The sequence below is a fragment of the Bactrocera dorsalis genome, chromosome 4 (genome assembly GCF_023373825.1).
Source record: "Bactrocera dorsalis isolate Fly_Bdor chromosome 4, ASM2337382v1, whole genome shotgun sequence".
NCBI classification, from domain to species: Eukaryota; Metazoa; Arthropoda; class Insecta; order Diptera; family Tephritidae; genus Bactrocera; species Bactrocera dorsalis.
In genome coordinates this window covers 26,668,581-26,684,574 of record NC_064306.1, presented here as the reverse complement: position 1 = coordinate 26,684,574, position 15,994 = coordinate 26,668,581, and the positions used below count along the sequence as shown (strand labels likewise).

The 15,994-nt window shown below is 37.5% G+C and overlaps 1 protein-coding gene across 1 annotated transcript in view; it reads left to right on the top strand.

The window, feature by feature from the left end:
- The window catches only part of LOC105231278 (gamma-aminobutyric acid receptor subunit alpha-6), a 41,203-nt gene extending 25,697 nt beyond the window's left edge, over positions 1-15,506 (top strand). Inside the window, exons 2-11 of the mRNA XM_011212483.4 lie at positions 9,073-9,396; positions 9,481-9,983; positions 10,087-10,247; positions 10,313-10,440; positions 13,313-13,395; positions 13,459-13,661; positions 13,728-13,976; positions 14,043-14,237; positions 14,415-14,580; positions 15,122-15,506. Of these exons, the coding sequence (XP_011210785.3) occupies positions 9,073-9,396; positions 9,481-9,983; positions 10,087-10,247; positions 10,313-10,440; positions 13,313-13,395; positions 13,459-13,661; positions 13,728-13,976; positions 14,043-14,237; positions 14,415-14,580; positions 15,122-15,267 (2,158 nt within the window). The 3' untranslated portion in view covers positions 15,268-15,506. The remainder of the gene's footprint in view (positions 1-9,072; positions 9,397-9,480; positions 9,984-10,086; positions 10,248-10,312; positions 10,441-13,312; positions 13,396-13,458; positions 13,662-13,727; positions 13,977-14,042; positions 14,238-14,414; positions 14,581-15,121) is intronic.
- Positions 15,507-15,994: the final 488 nt, after the last annotated feature.

Sequence of the window (15,994 nt, the reverse complement as noted above, 5' to 3'; positions counted from 1 at the left end):
TACGATCTTTTTCGCACATTATTGTCGTACTTGATCCACTTTTCGTCTCCTGTTACCATTCGCTTCAGAAATGCTTCGATTTCATTTCGTTTCAGCAATTAATCGCAGATGTTAACTCACTCCTATAGATTTTTCATATATAATTCATGGGGTCCCAAACATCGAACTTCTTTTTGTAGGCAGCCTTTTTTAAATGGTTCAAAACCGTTTGATGATGAATATTAAGTTCCTTAGCGATGTCATGGCTGCTTATAGTTATGACGGTTCTGGTCACCCTTTTCCCTAATTTCATTGACTTTTTCAACGATAGGTCGACGAGAGCGAGAAGCATCTTTCACCCCGAAATTTCCAGAAGGGAAGCGAGCGAACCATTGTTGTGCTACACGAACTACGCGAACACAAATTTCATTGGGAGCTTGCGTGGCATTCTTCCCTTTTTTATACTGAAATTTCTAAATATAGCGAATTTCTTCATTATTTTCACTCATTTTTGAATACCTGTAACTTTTTTTTCAACTTCACCGAATCTAATTTTGTTTTTGGTTAAATGAAACTTAAAATCTCACCTTTCCAATATTATATGGGAAAGACTTTTTCGACTACCCAATATTAAGTGTAGGAGGGCTCATGGAAGTATTGACCCGATGTAACCCATTTGTGATACAGAGTTACTATTGCCAGGAGAGGATTCTCTCAGAATTTCAATTGTATATCTCACACTTCATCTACTGGGGTCCACATATTCGGTATCTAGACGCTTGACAATTTTTATACTCTCGCAACAAAGTTGCTAAGGAGAGTATTATAGTTTTGTTCACATAACGGTTGTTTGTAAGTCCTAAAACTAAAAGAGTCAGATATAGGGTTATATATACCAAAGTGTTCAGGGTGACGAGTAGAGTTGAAATCCGGATGTCTGTCTGCCCGTCCGTCCGTCTGTCCGTCCGTTTGTCCGTCCGTCCGTCCTTCCGTGCAAGCTGTAACTTGAGTAAAAATTGAGATATCATGATGAAACTTGGTACACGTATTTCTTGGCTCCATAAGAAGGTTAAGTTCGAAGATGGGCAAAATCGGCCTACTGCCACGCCCACAAAATGGCGGAACCCGAAAACCTATAAAGGGTCATAACTAAGCCATAAATAAGGATATTAAAGTGAAATTTGGCACAAAGGATTGCATTAGGGAGGGGCATATTTGGACGTAATTTTTTTGGAAAAGTGGGCGTGGCCCCGCCCCCTAAAAAGTTTTTTGTACATATCTCGGAAACTACTATAGCTATGTCAACCAAACTCTATAGAGTCGTTTTTTTCAGGCATTTCCATATACAGTTCAAAAATGGAAGAAATCGGATAATAACCACGCCCACCTCCCATACAAAGGTTATGTTGAAAATCACTAAAAGTGTGTTAACCGACTAACAAAAAACGTCAGAAACACTAAATTTTACGGAAGAAATGACAGAAGGAAGCTGCACCCAGCCTTTTTTTTAAATTGAAAATGGGCGTGGCGTCGCCCACTTATGGACCAAAAACCATATCTCATATGGTTTCAATGATTTTCGGTATATAATATTTTCTTAACACCCTGATGACATGTACGAAATATGGGTGAAATCGGTTCACAACCACGCCTTCTTCCAATATAACGCTATTTTGAATTCCATCTGATGCCTTCTCTGTATAATATATACATTAGGAACCAATGATGATAGCGGAATAAAACTTTACACAATTACGGTATTTGAGCTGAGGTATCCCTTGTGGAAAAATTGTCGTGATCGCACTATAACTTTTCAAGGTCCGTGATATCGAACACGAAGAACTCAGTGCCTAACCTAACCTAACCTAATTTTTCACCGAAAATATCGGTAAATCTCTCAGAATTTAATTCTAATTAATTTTACAGCAAAATAAAAAAATATGTAAATGGCGGATAATGAAATCTCGATTATCACTTTATCATGCGAGAGTATAAAATGTTCGGTGACACCCGAACTTAGCCCTTCCTTACTTGTTGATCATAAGGTGGCATACTTTAAAGGAGTTATTAGTGCAAAGTTTTATCCGGTTATATTAATTACTTCTTGATATGTGTACTGGAAAATGAAAGAATCAAATGGAATTTAAAATTATATGGGAAGTAGGCATGGTTGCAGTCCGATTTCGCCCACTTTCTGTGACATAGGAATATGAGGAGAATGCCATGAACTAGATTTAGCTTAAATCCGTTGGGTTCCGGGTTCCGAAATATAGATATGATTTCACCAAAAAGTGGGCGGTGGCAATTTTCACACCGGATCCAATAAAACCTTCTCATACCCTCTTGGAGGCAAAATTTAATGTAGCAACAGGGTGCAGGAGTATAAAAATTTTCCTTTCTTCATTGTAGTTGTTGGTTGCGCACTTGCTTTTCGTCTGCCTGTGGTCTGTTAGTTTATATGACTTGTTGTCCTTAAACATGCGCACATCTCCCAAATGCATTCACGCACACACAAACACTCTCAACGCACTCGCTTTCACGGCGAGAACAATAAGGCGTATTGAATAGTTTCGCTGAAGAATTTAATTGTGGTGCACGTCAAAAGTGTGAATGGCGAAAGGAGAATCACGGTCGTCACAAGTGGTGCTTGGGCCCACTTTGTACTAAGTCTCTTAACTGTGCATTTCTCTCTTCATTTAACTGTTTTAACTTTTATTCACTTTCGTTTAGTGCGTGTGGAGACGACTTGTGCGCTTGCAATCAAGGGAAGAAATTAATTCGTATGTGAGAATTGTTTTAAAATATAGTATATTCAGATGTGCACACTTGTGTGTGTGTGTGTGTGTGTGAAGGATACTGCTAATATCGGTATAAATAATAAATGAACAGCTCAATGTTCAATTATTTTCAGCGCTGGAGTAAAATTAAACCACTCCAACGAAATTGTGTTGCACAAAAAAATTCCGTCACACTCACCAATCAAGGCTGAAATAATGAGAATTTTGAATTTTTGCTAAATGTTTATTTTTTAAATAAAATTAATAAAATAAAAAATATTTCATACATTTGACATTTCTTTTGAAAAGTTGTTGCAGCTTTGGAGCTAATTAAATTTACAATACGTATAATAAAAACTTGAAGTTCTGTCGAAGAATGTATATAAATTAAATGTATAATACATAACTGGAGTCTACAAAAAAAGAATCATTGAAGAATCATTGAAGTTCAAAGGATAACGTTCTCGTTATTCAAAGTATCCATTTTTGTTGTAGCTGACGGTTATTCAATACTTTTGGCAGTCTCTCGCGTTGTCTATTATCTTCTGGCATTTTTTTTGGCAATTCGCAACCTAATTACCAACATATTCCATAAGAAGCGGCCGCCAGGTATGTTGGCATAGCCGAATGAAATCTTTTGTTGACGTCACATGTTTTCTTGATATTCTGGCTTTCAGTAAATCCCGGACATTCTCCATTGGATTGGCGTCCAGTGACTCTTATTAAATCTTAAGTAACAATATAGTATTCTTGTTTGCATTGAGCATACTCCTATGTTTCAAATCATTGTCTTCTCGCAGTATCCAATCAAGGTAACGTAGTCAACTGACTTCAGTTTCTGTTTAAGCAATTTTATCATTCTAACAGCGCTCAATCATATTTTCGACGAGGCACATTGAAATCTAAACCTATAGAAGTATCGGTAAACTTGTACCTTTTGGGGGGTGTATAACATTTCCTTGTACATATAAATGTTTGTTCTTTTTTTAGAGCCATCTCAAGATTTGAATAATAGAAAAGTCGACTCATCTGAGAAGATTTCATTGCTCTAAATACGGTTGTTGTTTCTCTGCGCTCAATGCAACCTTTTTCAATGTGTGTTTCTAGAAATATGGGTTTGATTATAGTACAACTGTGTTTAATGCCAGATCTCTGAAGTCTGCCCGTTTTTTATTTAGCTTCTCGTATACTTCGAAATGGCTTTTATTCAAAAAGAGAACAATAGCTTTGTCCTCAGATGTAATATGAGCAATTGAGCATGCGTCAATTTGCAGAAAAAATTAAATCAGTTTTCCGCAAATTGATCGCGCAAAGCAAAAAGTTATTTGTGACAAAAAAACCAGAACACAAACCCGGAAATTTCATCAATATTTATCTTGTCGGCTTCAAAGTAATTCCAAACAGATGGAATACACTTATGCCAACAATTTCTCCAGTCCTCGAAACACTCTTCATAAGCACTTTGGAATACCTTTCAGCTCCTTCAGCGAATTTGATTTTATCTCTTTGATCGACTGAAAACGAGTTCCACGGAGCGGCAATTTCAATTTGGGGAACAAGGAAAAATCGCAAGGAGCCAAATCTGGTGAATACGATGGTTGAGCAATGGTATTTATTGCGTTTTTGGCTTTAAATTCGGCCACAATCGCGACTCGATGAAATAAATTGTTCTTCCACAATCTCTACGTTTTCGACGGATATTCTTAATTAAACGGCCTAATAGAACTTCTTATTCCGTCTGTCTATCCGGAAACAAATCAGGATGCAGCGAATCGAAAGAACAATAAGCTTCAGCATTTTTGAGCGGTTTGGCGTGCTTTTTTTGGTTACAGCTTGTATTTTTCCCTCCATTTCGATGATTGTTGAGTTGTTTGTAGGTCAAATTCAGAAACCCATCTATCAACGGCAGTTACAATGCTCTCCATGAATGTGGGATCGGATTTTGCCTACGCTACTCTTTTTGACTTGAGCAAGAACGCGTTTCATATCCAAAGAAACCACCAAAATCATTCGAACGGACTCGCTAGAGATGTCGAGTTCTCTTGACATCTCTCTAAAACGAATGAGGATTTACGATTTTCATGCAGCATATGCTTCTCTCCTTTTAATATTTTCATCAGTTGAAGGGGTCGAAGGTCGTACAGAACGAGGCATGTCTTCAACGATCTTTCGTCCATCTTTGAAGGCTTTGTTCCACTCAAAGGCCTGAGTTTCTGATAAAACTGAATCACCGTTAGTCTTTTCCAATAACCCCAACAATTCCACACACGAAATTTGGTAGGAAATACAAAACTTGAAAAAATTTTCTGCTTAATAATTTTATCCATTGTAAAAATCACAACGCACTTCTGAGGTATGCCAATTAGTTAGAACTAACTACCAAAATACTAATGTAAACATTTAACAGTTGTCGAACAATGGGTTAAAGAAGTACATAATTTTGAGTAGTCAAAAATTTTGAATAGGTCAAAAAAATATCGTGAATATTAAAGCCACAAAAAGTAGTTCAATTACTGCTTCAACAAAGTCCTAAAACATTTACTAACGGCGAATTACAGACAATTATTTTAATGTAACTCAAAGGCAAATATTTTCTCTTTGAGTTTGTGTGCCAGACAAGAAGCCTGCACTTAACGTAAACACTTCTAGGCATTTGCAATAAATATATGTATATATTAAGGTTCATTGTTATAGTTTAATTTTTTAATTTTTTGTGTCCTCCTATGCCCTGAACGGAAGAAATAAAGAAGAGTGACAGAGTCCATGCTTTGTCACATATTACACATTGTTCTTTCTTTTTGCACTAAAACGTAGTAATGGCGAAGTGACCAAAACGAATGAATGTGTAAATGACAAATAAGTAAAGAAAACACAACAAAGAGAAATTGTAAAAGCATAGAGAAGAGAGTGGTTAAGCAATTTTATGACTCCCATGTGACCCGTGCACATTCTAAGTGTCATTAGATCAGTGGTCGGCAAGAGAGGATCTGTCACTGTATTGGTGAGCACGAAAAAATAGTAGCCCAGTGAGAAATTGGAATTAAAATTAAGCAATTTTTATTATTAATTAATAGTATAATGAAAATTTACAAATTGTCTTTTGAGGATATATTCCCTATTATCTTTAAAAGACTTGGATCATAAAGGCATTGCATGGCATCAAAGGCATTTAGAATCATAAAATATTTCTCGCAGGGCATATTTCGTTTTGCGCTATGGTCTTGCGTAATGCTAATTCGTTGATGGCTCGACAACGACTGAAGGATAGAGCGTAAGCGTACGTGTGAAGTTAGTTTGCAAAATTTTGCTATGAAATGCCGACCACTGCATTAGATGGTCATTATGGTTACATGTGAATGTACCCATATGAATGTGTGGCAATCGACTCCGCACGAGCATGACCTGCAGGAAAATTTTATGTTAATATAATATGGCGTAATGTAATGTGATATTGAAATTGATTTTTCTTTTCGTTGCTAGCAATAATGTCGTAGAAAGTTAGGTACAGAAGAGAGGGATAGCAATAAAGGAAAATGAAAAAATAGAGAAATAGAGAAATAGATAGAAGACAGAATGGACCTGGTTAATATCATCTGGGTACACAGTCATATAGAAATTCATAGAAGGAAAAAAGGCTGAGAAGTTAGCTCGCTCTGAGGCAGGTGGGAACAAGATTCCCCTACGCTGTTGCAGACCTTTCTTTCGAGCGTTGTTTCACACAACGAACATTAGAGGAACACCTCATAACTTGGAGCACAAGCAAGTCAGGCCTTACCACTAAGTTACTTTGAGGTAGGGTTTATGGTGGGTAGACCAAACAGCTTCTAATTCTAGGCAAAAGAGAACTAAGTGATATTGTGGAGTTCAACAGGGCACTTACCCTTAAGATTCCAGCTTCAGAAAATTGAAAAAGTTGATTCGGAAGAATGCACAGCGCGGAGGCTGATGAGACGCTGCAACTTTATATTTGCCTTCAGCTGGATCAAACGAGATATACATATTCAATGGCTGCCAATGTTGCTATATAAGAGACATTGGGTAACTGAAGTAAAAAAAAAATTACTAAATCCATTGAGGTGCTGAATAAATCTTTGTGTACCACTCGAAAGTACAATGACGCTAATGAAGGGATAACTTGCGGCCGCCTTTCTTCCAACCAACCAAGTTTAGTTAGTACTTTTTCATGGTACTAAAATTTTCCTGCTGGTCCTATCTTCTTGTAAGATATGTAATTTCTTCATTGTGGCAGCCTCATTTACAAGTAGTTTACGTTCTACGTGCATGCCACTTCACGACATTAAACAACTTTCAAGCAGTTCATGACTCAGCAACTTCCGTTGGGTGTAGATTAAGCAGCTTCCGACAGGAACTGACTAAACGTTAGCAAACGGGTTAGGAGAAATTATGTGAAAAAGCTACCACAGTGAATGGTAATGCAGCCAACAAAGTACTATTTTAAAAAGTTGATTAAACTTATTTCATCAAATTGCTAAAGTAAACTGACTCACTTCTTAGACAGAAAGGAATACCCAATTTGTATATACCAGAAATGCAATAACTTCCAGTAAGTTTGGTCGCCATGAATAACATAAATATGTACTTTTGTGAAATACAGGCACTAATCTTATAGTTGCAAATTCTTGGTGGTTTCCTAAGCTATGCACTTTAGACTACATAAATACGTTTTTCGGCCCAAGTGAGGAAATAGTTATTTAAATGTGAATTCCATGTTGCCTAATCACGATGAGATCAATAGTAATTATATCATATTGTATTATTTATCCGCTTTGTCCATATTAGGTTGAGTAGTAAGCGAAAATTATCCACTTTGCTTTAGATTGTGAGAAAAGTTTTTACAACAGGAGTACATTGTGACAAAAAATCATCCGGAAATTGTAATTAAATATCTCGGGTAAATGATATTTCAATTTCTACAATGGATAAAAATATCAAAAAAAAAATGTCTAAAATTTTGTATTTCAAACCAAAATGCGGAATCGTTGCGAATTTCGGAAAAGAATTAGAAGTGATTCAGTTTTATAAAAAAACAAAAGCCTACGAGTGGTGCAAACCCTTCAAAGATGGTCGAGAGATCGTTGAAAACATGCCACGTTCTGGACGATCTTCGACCTCTTCAGCTGATGAAAATATTAAAAAAGAGAAGGATATGGTGCTTGAAAATCGTCAATCGTCAATCATGTTAGAGAGATGCCAAGAGAGTTCGACATCTCTAGCGACTGCGTTCGAATGATTTTGCGGCTACTTTGGGTATGAAACGCGTTCTTTCTCGAGTCATCCTGATTTCTTTCAAAAAGAGTATCCTAAGCAGGTCTGTTTGGACATGTTTGATTGTGCGAAATCCGATCCCACATTCATGGAGAGTATTATATCTGCCGGCGAACATGTCAATAATCAATCGGAATGGAAAAAAACGAACCGAAACCAAAACACCACGTCAAAGCCGCTCAAAACTCAAGGTGATGGTCATCGTTTTTTTCGATATCTGATCCGTGGTTTGATGTATAATGAATTTGTTGCGAAGGGACAGATGGTCAATAAAAAGTCCAATTTGGTCGTATTTAGGCATTTGCATGAGAACATCCGTCGAAAACGTAGGGACTGTGAAAGAGCAATTCATGCATTTTACACGACTTTTTAATTTTTCGTCTCAATGTAGTTACTATTAATTTTGTTACGAGAATTTCTTTATAACTAGGGGTTTCATTTATAACCAAGATATTTTCGGATAGGCTATACTTTATTTGATGTCTGCAAAATCCGTGGTTATCTCCGCTCATGTATTATATTTTCTAGGCGATGCAGCCTTCTGAAGCCAGTGAGCTCTTGAAACAAATTTTTTGGCTGAGTCCATTAAAATAATATGCTCCTTCAGTCATGACGAATTTGGGAGTCTATATATTTATATACACATACATTATATGATTTGCGTGACAAGTCGATTTTATTCGTTTGTTTGTACATATATATGGAAATTAGTTTTACATTTTTGATATATCGAAATGTAATTTAACACACGGCTTTTTTCTTCAAAAACTGACAACTAGTCAGAATCGGCCGGACAAAATCAAGTTCTGATATGAAAAACTTTTTTATTACAAGACAAAGCTACAATTCCGAGCCACAGATAGAACCACTCTAGCATCAATCTGACCGATAAAAAAAAACGTAAAGATCCTCATAATTTTTTTTTTTTTATTTTGGAATATATGCTTAATTTGAAGCGAAGGTTGGTCCTAATACCAAATTTAGTGTGAACCTCTGATATACTAAGCCCACCCAATTTTCTCATTTTTAGCCTGGTTATGTGTGTGGGGCTGATGAAACTGCACTGCCATGGTGTACCCACTGCCAATGCAAATCAAATCACACTAGCAACAACAACAACATCAGCAAATGATACTACAGCCATAGATAAGCTAATGGCACTTAAGGCAGGCAATGACCAGCAAAGTGTACATTATAAAAATGAAATGCCTGAAGACCCACGTGCAACAGCAACAACAACAACTAGCACAAGTAGGCGAAAAGAGGACACGGTGACAGTCTCTACAACCACTTATGATCAGCACGCTTACGTCACAAATAACAGCATCGACATTGCGTTGACACCGATGATGAGGTAAATCTGCGCTTTTAAAATAGCTCAAACAAGTTGTTAAAATATAAATTTCTTCCGAACGCATTTCGCTTGCAATCCGTACAGCCTTTTGCCGCCTAATGTGGCTTTTAACTTAAAAGCGTCCGTTAAAACGTCACCGAAGGGCGCAGCGAAAGCTGCCGCCACTTTCGACACTGAGCGCGTGCAGAACGTACGACATGAGCAACAACAAAATGACAAACAACAACAACAACAACTGCCCACTATCACGCGCGCAATGCAAGTGGCACGCATCTACGAATCCTTCCGCGCGCTGCCCGAACTCGACGTCCACAGCGCCGCCGGCAGCGCGCCGCGTTTTAAGCGCATGTCGGACCTAGCCACGGACGACACGCCGCACGCAACAGCCAGCAGCGGCAACATGAGCACGACGTGGCCGCCAACAGCAACAACCACAACGCCAGCAAATATGAACGCCAATGTGACAACAGCAAGCAACATGCGGAAACGCACCGCATCGGCGGATATGTTGAGTCGCAACATTTCCATCATTTTGGAGAATCTGCTTAAAAGCTACGAGCAATCACAGCTGCCAACGCACGGACAAGGTGAGTGCTGTTCACCGTGTGTGTGTGTGAGTGTGTCTCTTTGAAGCGTCTTAACGGTAATACATAGAGACTTGAGTTAAGTGAAATGTGAAATTTCGTGCAGGCATTCCAACAGTGGTGCGGACCAACATTCTCATACGCAGCATGGGTCCTGTCTCGGAGCTGGACATGGACTACTCGATGGACTGCTACTTTCGGCAGTATTGGCATGACAAGCGTTTGAGCTTCCAAGGGCCAATACAAAGCCTATCACTCAGCATTAAGGTATTTAAAAATAGTTGTAAGAGTTAAAGAAACTAAATTTATTTTTACTTAATTTTTGCTCTTAGATGCTGGACAAAATTTGGCGTCCGGACACGTACTTCTTCAACGGAAAGCACTCGCACATACACACAATCACTGTGCCCAATAAGTTGCTGCGCCTGGATCAAAATGGCGGCATTCTATACTCGATGAGGTTAGTATTAAAAAATAAATGAACTAAAAAGCAACAAATTGAATTAAAATTTGTTATACTCTTGCAACTTGCAAGAATCAAAGCCAAAGGAATACCTTAAGATGCAAGCAGTAAACCAGAGCATAGGAATCCAAAAAAATAAAATTACAGTTCAACCTCCCTAATTCGAATCATCATAATCCCCAAACGACTTTCGAGTTAGATGGGCTTCGAGTTATGGAAGGAAATATACGAGTATATGTAATTTGCTTTCTTTGGCCAATTCAAGAGTTCGAGTTATGGAGAACTTTGAGTTAAGGATTCTATGTTCTATATACATATTTAGAGGCTAGCAGGTAGTACTCCAATTACCCGGAAGAACAAATTTATAATAACAATACTAGATTGCGGTGTTTATAATGCTTAAAATATAGATTTATCCACTTAAAAAAGAATCACAACACCATTGCGCCTGCATCAGATCGCCTTTTTGGACCACGATATATTCACTATTATCAACGGTTAGAGACTCAAAGACAACCAGTTAGCTAAGAGTGCAGCCCCTTCAAATTCAATTAGAGCTAGATGTTAAATTTTGATACACTAAGGTGTGACCTTCATATCTTGATGTAATGCCTAGCTGGGTATCCATAGAAGAAGTGGAGAGTGCTGCAAATTTTAGTCTTTCGGCCATATCTGTTTCGCTATCTTACATTTGATTGTAGAATTCCACCTATTCTAAGATATGTGCTGCAATTTTGGGTAAACGGTGTTCACCTTCTTTCCTTTGCTAGTAATTAATTAACTGAAATCAATAAGTGACAACCACAAGGCTAGTGCTGCACCCTGGCTGTCTGTGTGGTGTCCCGTAGTTGTTCTGTAGAACTCTACAGGACTTCTCTACGCCAAGTATTTCCGCTTGGAAGATGCTAGCTGAGTTCCGTATATGGAAAGATAAAAAGATACATAGGCTGCTGTATATATTTCTGGACTAGGCAACAGTAAGTGTTGCCAGGTGCAATCTGACATTTCCATTGGAAAGTTTGACATTTTTTAGCATAACATCACTCAGAACGTTTTGTCATTTAATCGTGAATTGTTTTATTTACAGGGAATTAAAAAATTCAATTCGGCCAAAAAATGGAATTAACTCGTGAACATTTTCGTGCGATCATTTTTCACAACTTTCGACGTGGATTATCACGACAAGAGTGCATCGATGAACTAAAATCTTTGTATGAGTATGAAGCACCATCCTATAGCACTGCGAAAAATTGGTAAAACGAATTCAATCGTGGCCGACGCTCGCTCAAAGACGAATTCCGTGAAGGCCGTCCAAAAACAGCCGTTGTGCCAGAAAACATCGATGCCGTACGTGAACTGATAATGCAAGATCGCACAATTTGACAATCGCTCAAAAAAAGGCTCGTGTGGATTGGTGTAAAGAAATGCTGAAAAAATACGATTGTGGTGCTTCAAAAGACGTTTATAAGATCGTCACAGGTGACGAATCATGGATCTATGCGTGTGAGCCCGAAACAAAACAGCAATCGACCGTGTGGGTCTTCCAAGACGAACCAAGTCCAACGAAAAAAAAAACCATTTTCGTTGATAAATATGCCTATTTTCATTATTAGGCCAGAAGTATATAGATCAGCCCTCGTATCAAGATTCTCGGAGTACACAACCGTGTCTAGATAGTTTCATTTATTTAGATTAGTACCGTGGTTCAGAATTTCGTTATGTTCCTACTCTCCTTGTTCCAGCCAACATTAAATTTTATAGAAGAAAATATTGCAGATTTCCATATGAAAACGTCTATATTCAGTCAGGTAATTAAACGCATCGCATGATTTAATCACTCCCATAAGAATTGATCTAATGACTTCCAGCTCATTATAATGAGTTTTTGGTCCTAGTTTCTGCTGAATATCCCTTAGCACGGGTAATTCCTCAAATAACCTATTCTAATACTCTTTTTATACTCTCGCAACGCATAACGGTTGTTTGTAAGTCCTAAAACTAAAAGAGTCAGATATAGGGTTATATATACATACCAAAGTGATCAGGGTGACGAGTAGAGTTGAAATCCCGATGTCTGTCTGTCCGTCCGTCCGTCTGTGCAAGCTGTAACTTGAGCTATCATGATGAAACTTGGTACACGTATTTCTTGGCTCTATAAAAAGGTTAAGTTCGAAGATGGGCAAAATCGGCCCCCTGTCACGCCCACAAAATGGCGAAAACCGAAAACCTATAAAGTGTCATAACTAGGCCATAAATAAGGATATTAAAGTGAAATTTGGCACAAAGGATCACATTAGGGAGGGGCATATTTGGACGTAATTTTTTTGGAAAAGTGGGCGTGGACCCGCTCCCTACTAAGTTTTTTGTACATATCTCGGAAACTACTATAGCTATGTCAACCAAACTCTATAGAGTCATTTCCTTCAGGCATTTCCATATACAGTTCAAAAATGGAAGAAATCGGATAATAACCACGCCCACCTCCCATACAAAGGTTATGTTGAAAATCACTAAAAGTGCGTTAACCGACTAACAAAAAACGTCAGAAACACTAAATTTTACGGAAGAAATGACAGAAGGAAGCTGCAACCAGGCTTTTTTTAAAAATTGAAAATGGGCGTGGCGTCGCAATCGCAGTTCTATTGAGTCCAACATCTCCGAATATCGTTTGTATTATATTTCACTCAATATAATTATGTTATGCTAGATTACTTAGTACTCGCTCCACACCCAATCAGGAATACATTGCAACTACTCCAAGCCTGGCTTAGATAGAATTTATGTCTACCAAATTGCGATTAGATTCACTTTATATAAGCTCAAAAAACACGTACGAAATTAATCGAAAATATATATTCTCCATTTGCAGACTAACAATAAAAGCGACATGCCCCATGGAACTTAAAAACTTTCCGATGGATCTACAATCCTGTCCGTTAATAATCGGTAGCTGTAAGTAAAATGTTCAAACCTTTGTGAAAATAAAAATTAATATCATTTTTTTATAACAACTAGACGGCTATACAAATCGCCAACTAGTATACGAGTGGAAGGGTGAGGACGACGCGGTGTCATTTGTGCCCGGCATGACCTTGAATCAATTCGATTTGATAAGCATGAAACAGCGTAACTTCACCTACACGAGGCGAGAGGGAGACTTCTCTGTGCTGCATGTGGCCTTCAACCTCAAACGTCACACGGGCTATTTTCTCATACAGGCAAATATTTTTTAAAATACAAAACAAAAACAAAAACATTTTATTAAAATCAGTAATAATCTATAGGTCTATGTGCCCTGCATATTGATCGTCGTGCTGTCATGGGTCTCCTTCTGGATACATCGTGAAGCGACCAGCGATCGTGTGGGCCTCTGCGTGACCGCTGTGCTCACACTCTCCACGATTAGTTTAGATTCGCGCACCGATTTGCCGAAAGTGAAATATGCCACTGCTTTGGACTGGTTTCTCTTGATGAGTTTTCTGTATTGTATTGCGACGTTGCTCGAGTTTGCTGGTGTACACTATTTTACAAAGGTCAGCAAATTTTTAACACCGCTGCACCTAGCATTTTTTATATTTTTTGTTTCCATAACCTTAAAGGTGGGCAGTGGTGAGATACCCATAAGCGAGGATGAATGGGAGGACATTGACGAAGGTGTGGCTGACGATGATGAAGGCGAAGAGGAGGCACAAAGTAGTTCGATAAAACACAGTAATGAGTCCGCGTATGAAATTCCACATCCCTTGGCTGGCAACTTTTGTAAACGCAATGCGATGATTTCCCCCATATTCAATGTGAGTTTCAGCTTGCCATTTCTTGAAAAAATATGAAAAAATTTACAATGCGTAGAAAGCGCTGGAACCTTTTCCGCGATTGAATACTTAACGAGCCATACTTTACTGTTATCACGAAAACACTCCAAAAATCTATATATTTAATGCCAAAGAATTTTCTTTTTTATCTTATCTTAGGACCCCACACAAATTTTTCCAGCGCCGTCCTCACACGCCTCTACAATGGAACGAACCACACAAACGGAGCCACCGGTTATATCAAAGGGAAAACAAATGTGGCTTTGCCTAATAGGAGATGATAAATTTCGACGGCAGAGAGAACGTGCTGCAGCGGTTACTAAAGGTAATGGTACTGCTTAAGCTCCAAGAGAGAATATTATGATTAGCAAAACGTCAGATAGTTTAAAATGTAGGGTAGTATCACACGAGATCGACTTTGCCGAACAAACTTATGGAAACTATCACTAAATTTTTGCCATTATTAGAAGATTTATATCGGGTTCTGCGACCTATGTGTGAAAGAGCTAAGAAAATGGGTTAAAATTGATTAGAGAGTGACTTCATTCTGTACTGAGAGCATCTCTATAACATATATGCAATAGAATATCTAAATTTTAGAAAGTTTTTAAGTCACACAGGTCTTTCAATGCTGTTATATTAAGCATTAATGAACTGATACCAGTTTAATTTGGAAGAGTTTGGTAGAGCGAAACCTAGAACTTTTAGGGCCTCTCAGATTCACATATGGTGTTATAGTATACATACTATATTAAGCGCTTAGTAAAGTTCTAGTGTTCAAGTCAACAATTTTATAGCGAAGTTTCAAAGAGCACAATACATACTATAAATTTACTTACAGACATTTTTATAACATTTTTCCACAGGAAGCCGCTATGTGAACAGCGTCTCTCTGATAGATCGAGTTTCGCGTGTTGCCTTCCCAATGTCTTTTGTTTTCTTGAATCTACTCTATTGGCTGTTATACGGAATGGACAAAAAAGAATTCACCTGGTCAACGGCAAAGGGTTAAAAAATAAACAGCAATCCATCCCAAAGGAACAACCATGTTTGAAAGATGAATCAAGGCACAGGAAAGGACAGCAGGGAAACCTTATTACATATATTCATGGTAAAAAAGAGATTATCAGCATTGAAACACACACACAAAATAAACTTATGGATATATGGAAAGTTAGTAGCAAAATCTATTAAACAAACAAATGAAAAATTAAATATTTTTGGCCAATTTACTAAAAAAAACATTATAAATAATGGAAAAATGTTATAGTTAACAGAAATGAGAGCAATTAAAAACAAATTTTAACTAAACAACGAGCTTCTTTTACATTATTATAGTATAATTAGCCAAAGTAACGATTAACGATATTAATTTATATAACATTCAATATTTACATAAACGAAAGCCAATTAATTATTATATAAAAATATATATACTGAAGTAAGCTTGAATTAATATTATTTATCAGCAAAAATGCGAATATTTTATATTTACATACAGACGAGAAAAATCAGTTGTAGTTAACGTTGACAACCTGTGCCAAATGGAAGAAAATTGTAATTAAAACAAAGTTTGTGGTATGTTATGGTTAGTAATTACCAATTCATTGGAATTATGTCTAATATTGAATTTATACTTCCTGGTTGTTAAAAGAATACCTTTTATCTTGCCTTAAGACCGCACGCAAATTACAAAAAAAAAAAAGATTTTTTGCTCTACAGTATCTCAAATCCCAAAT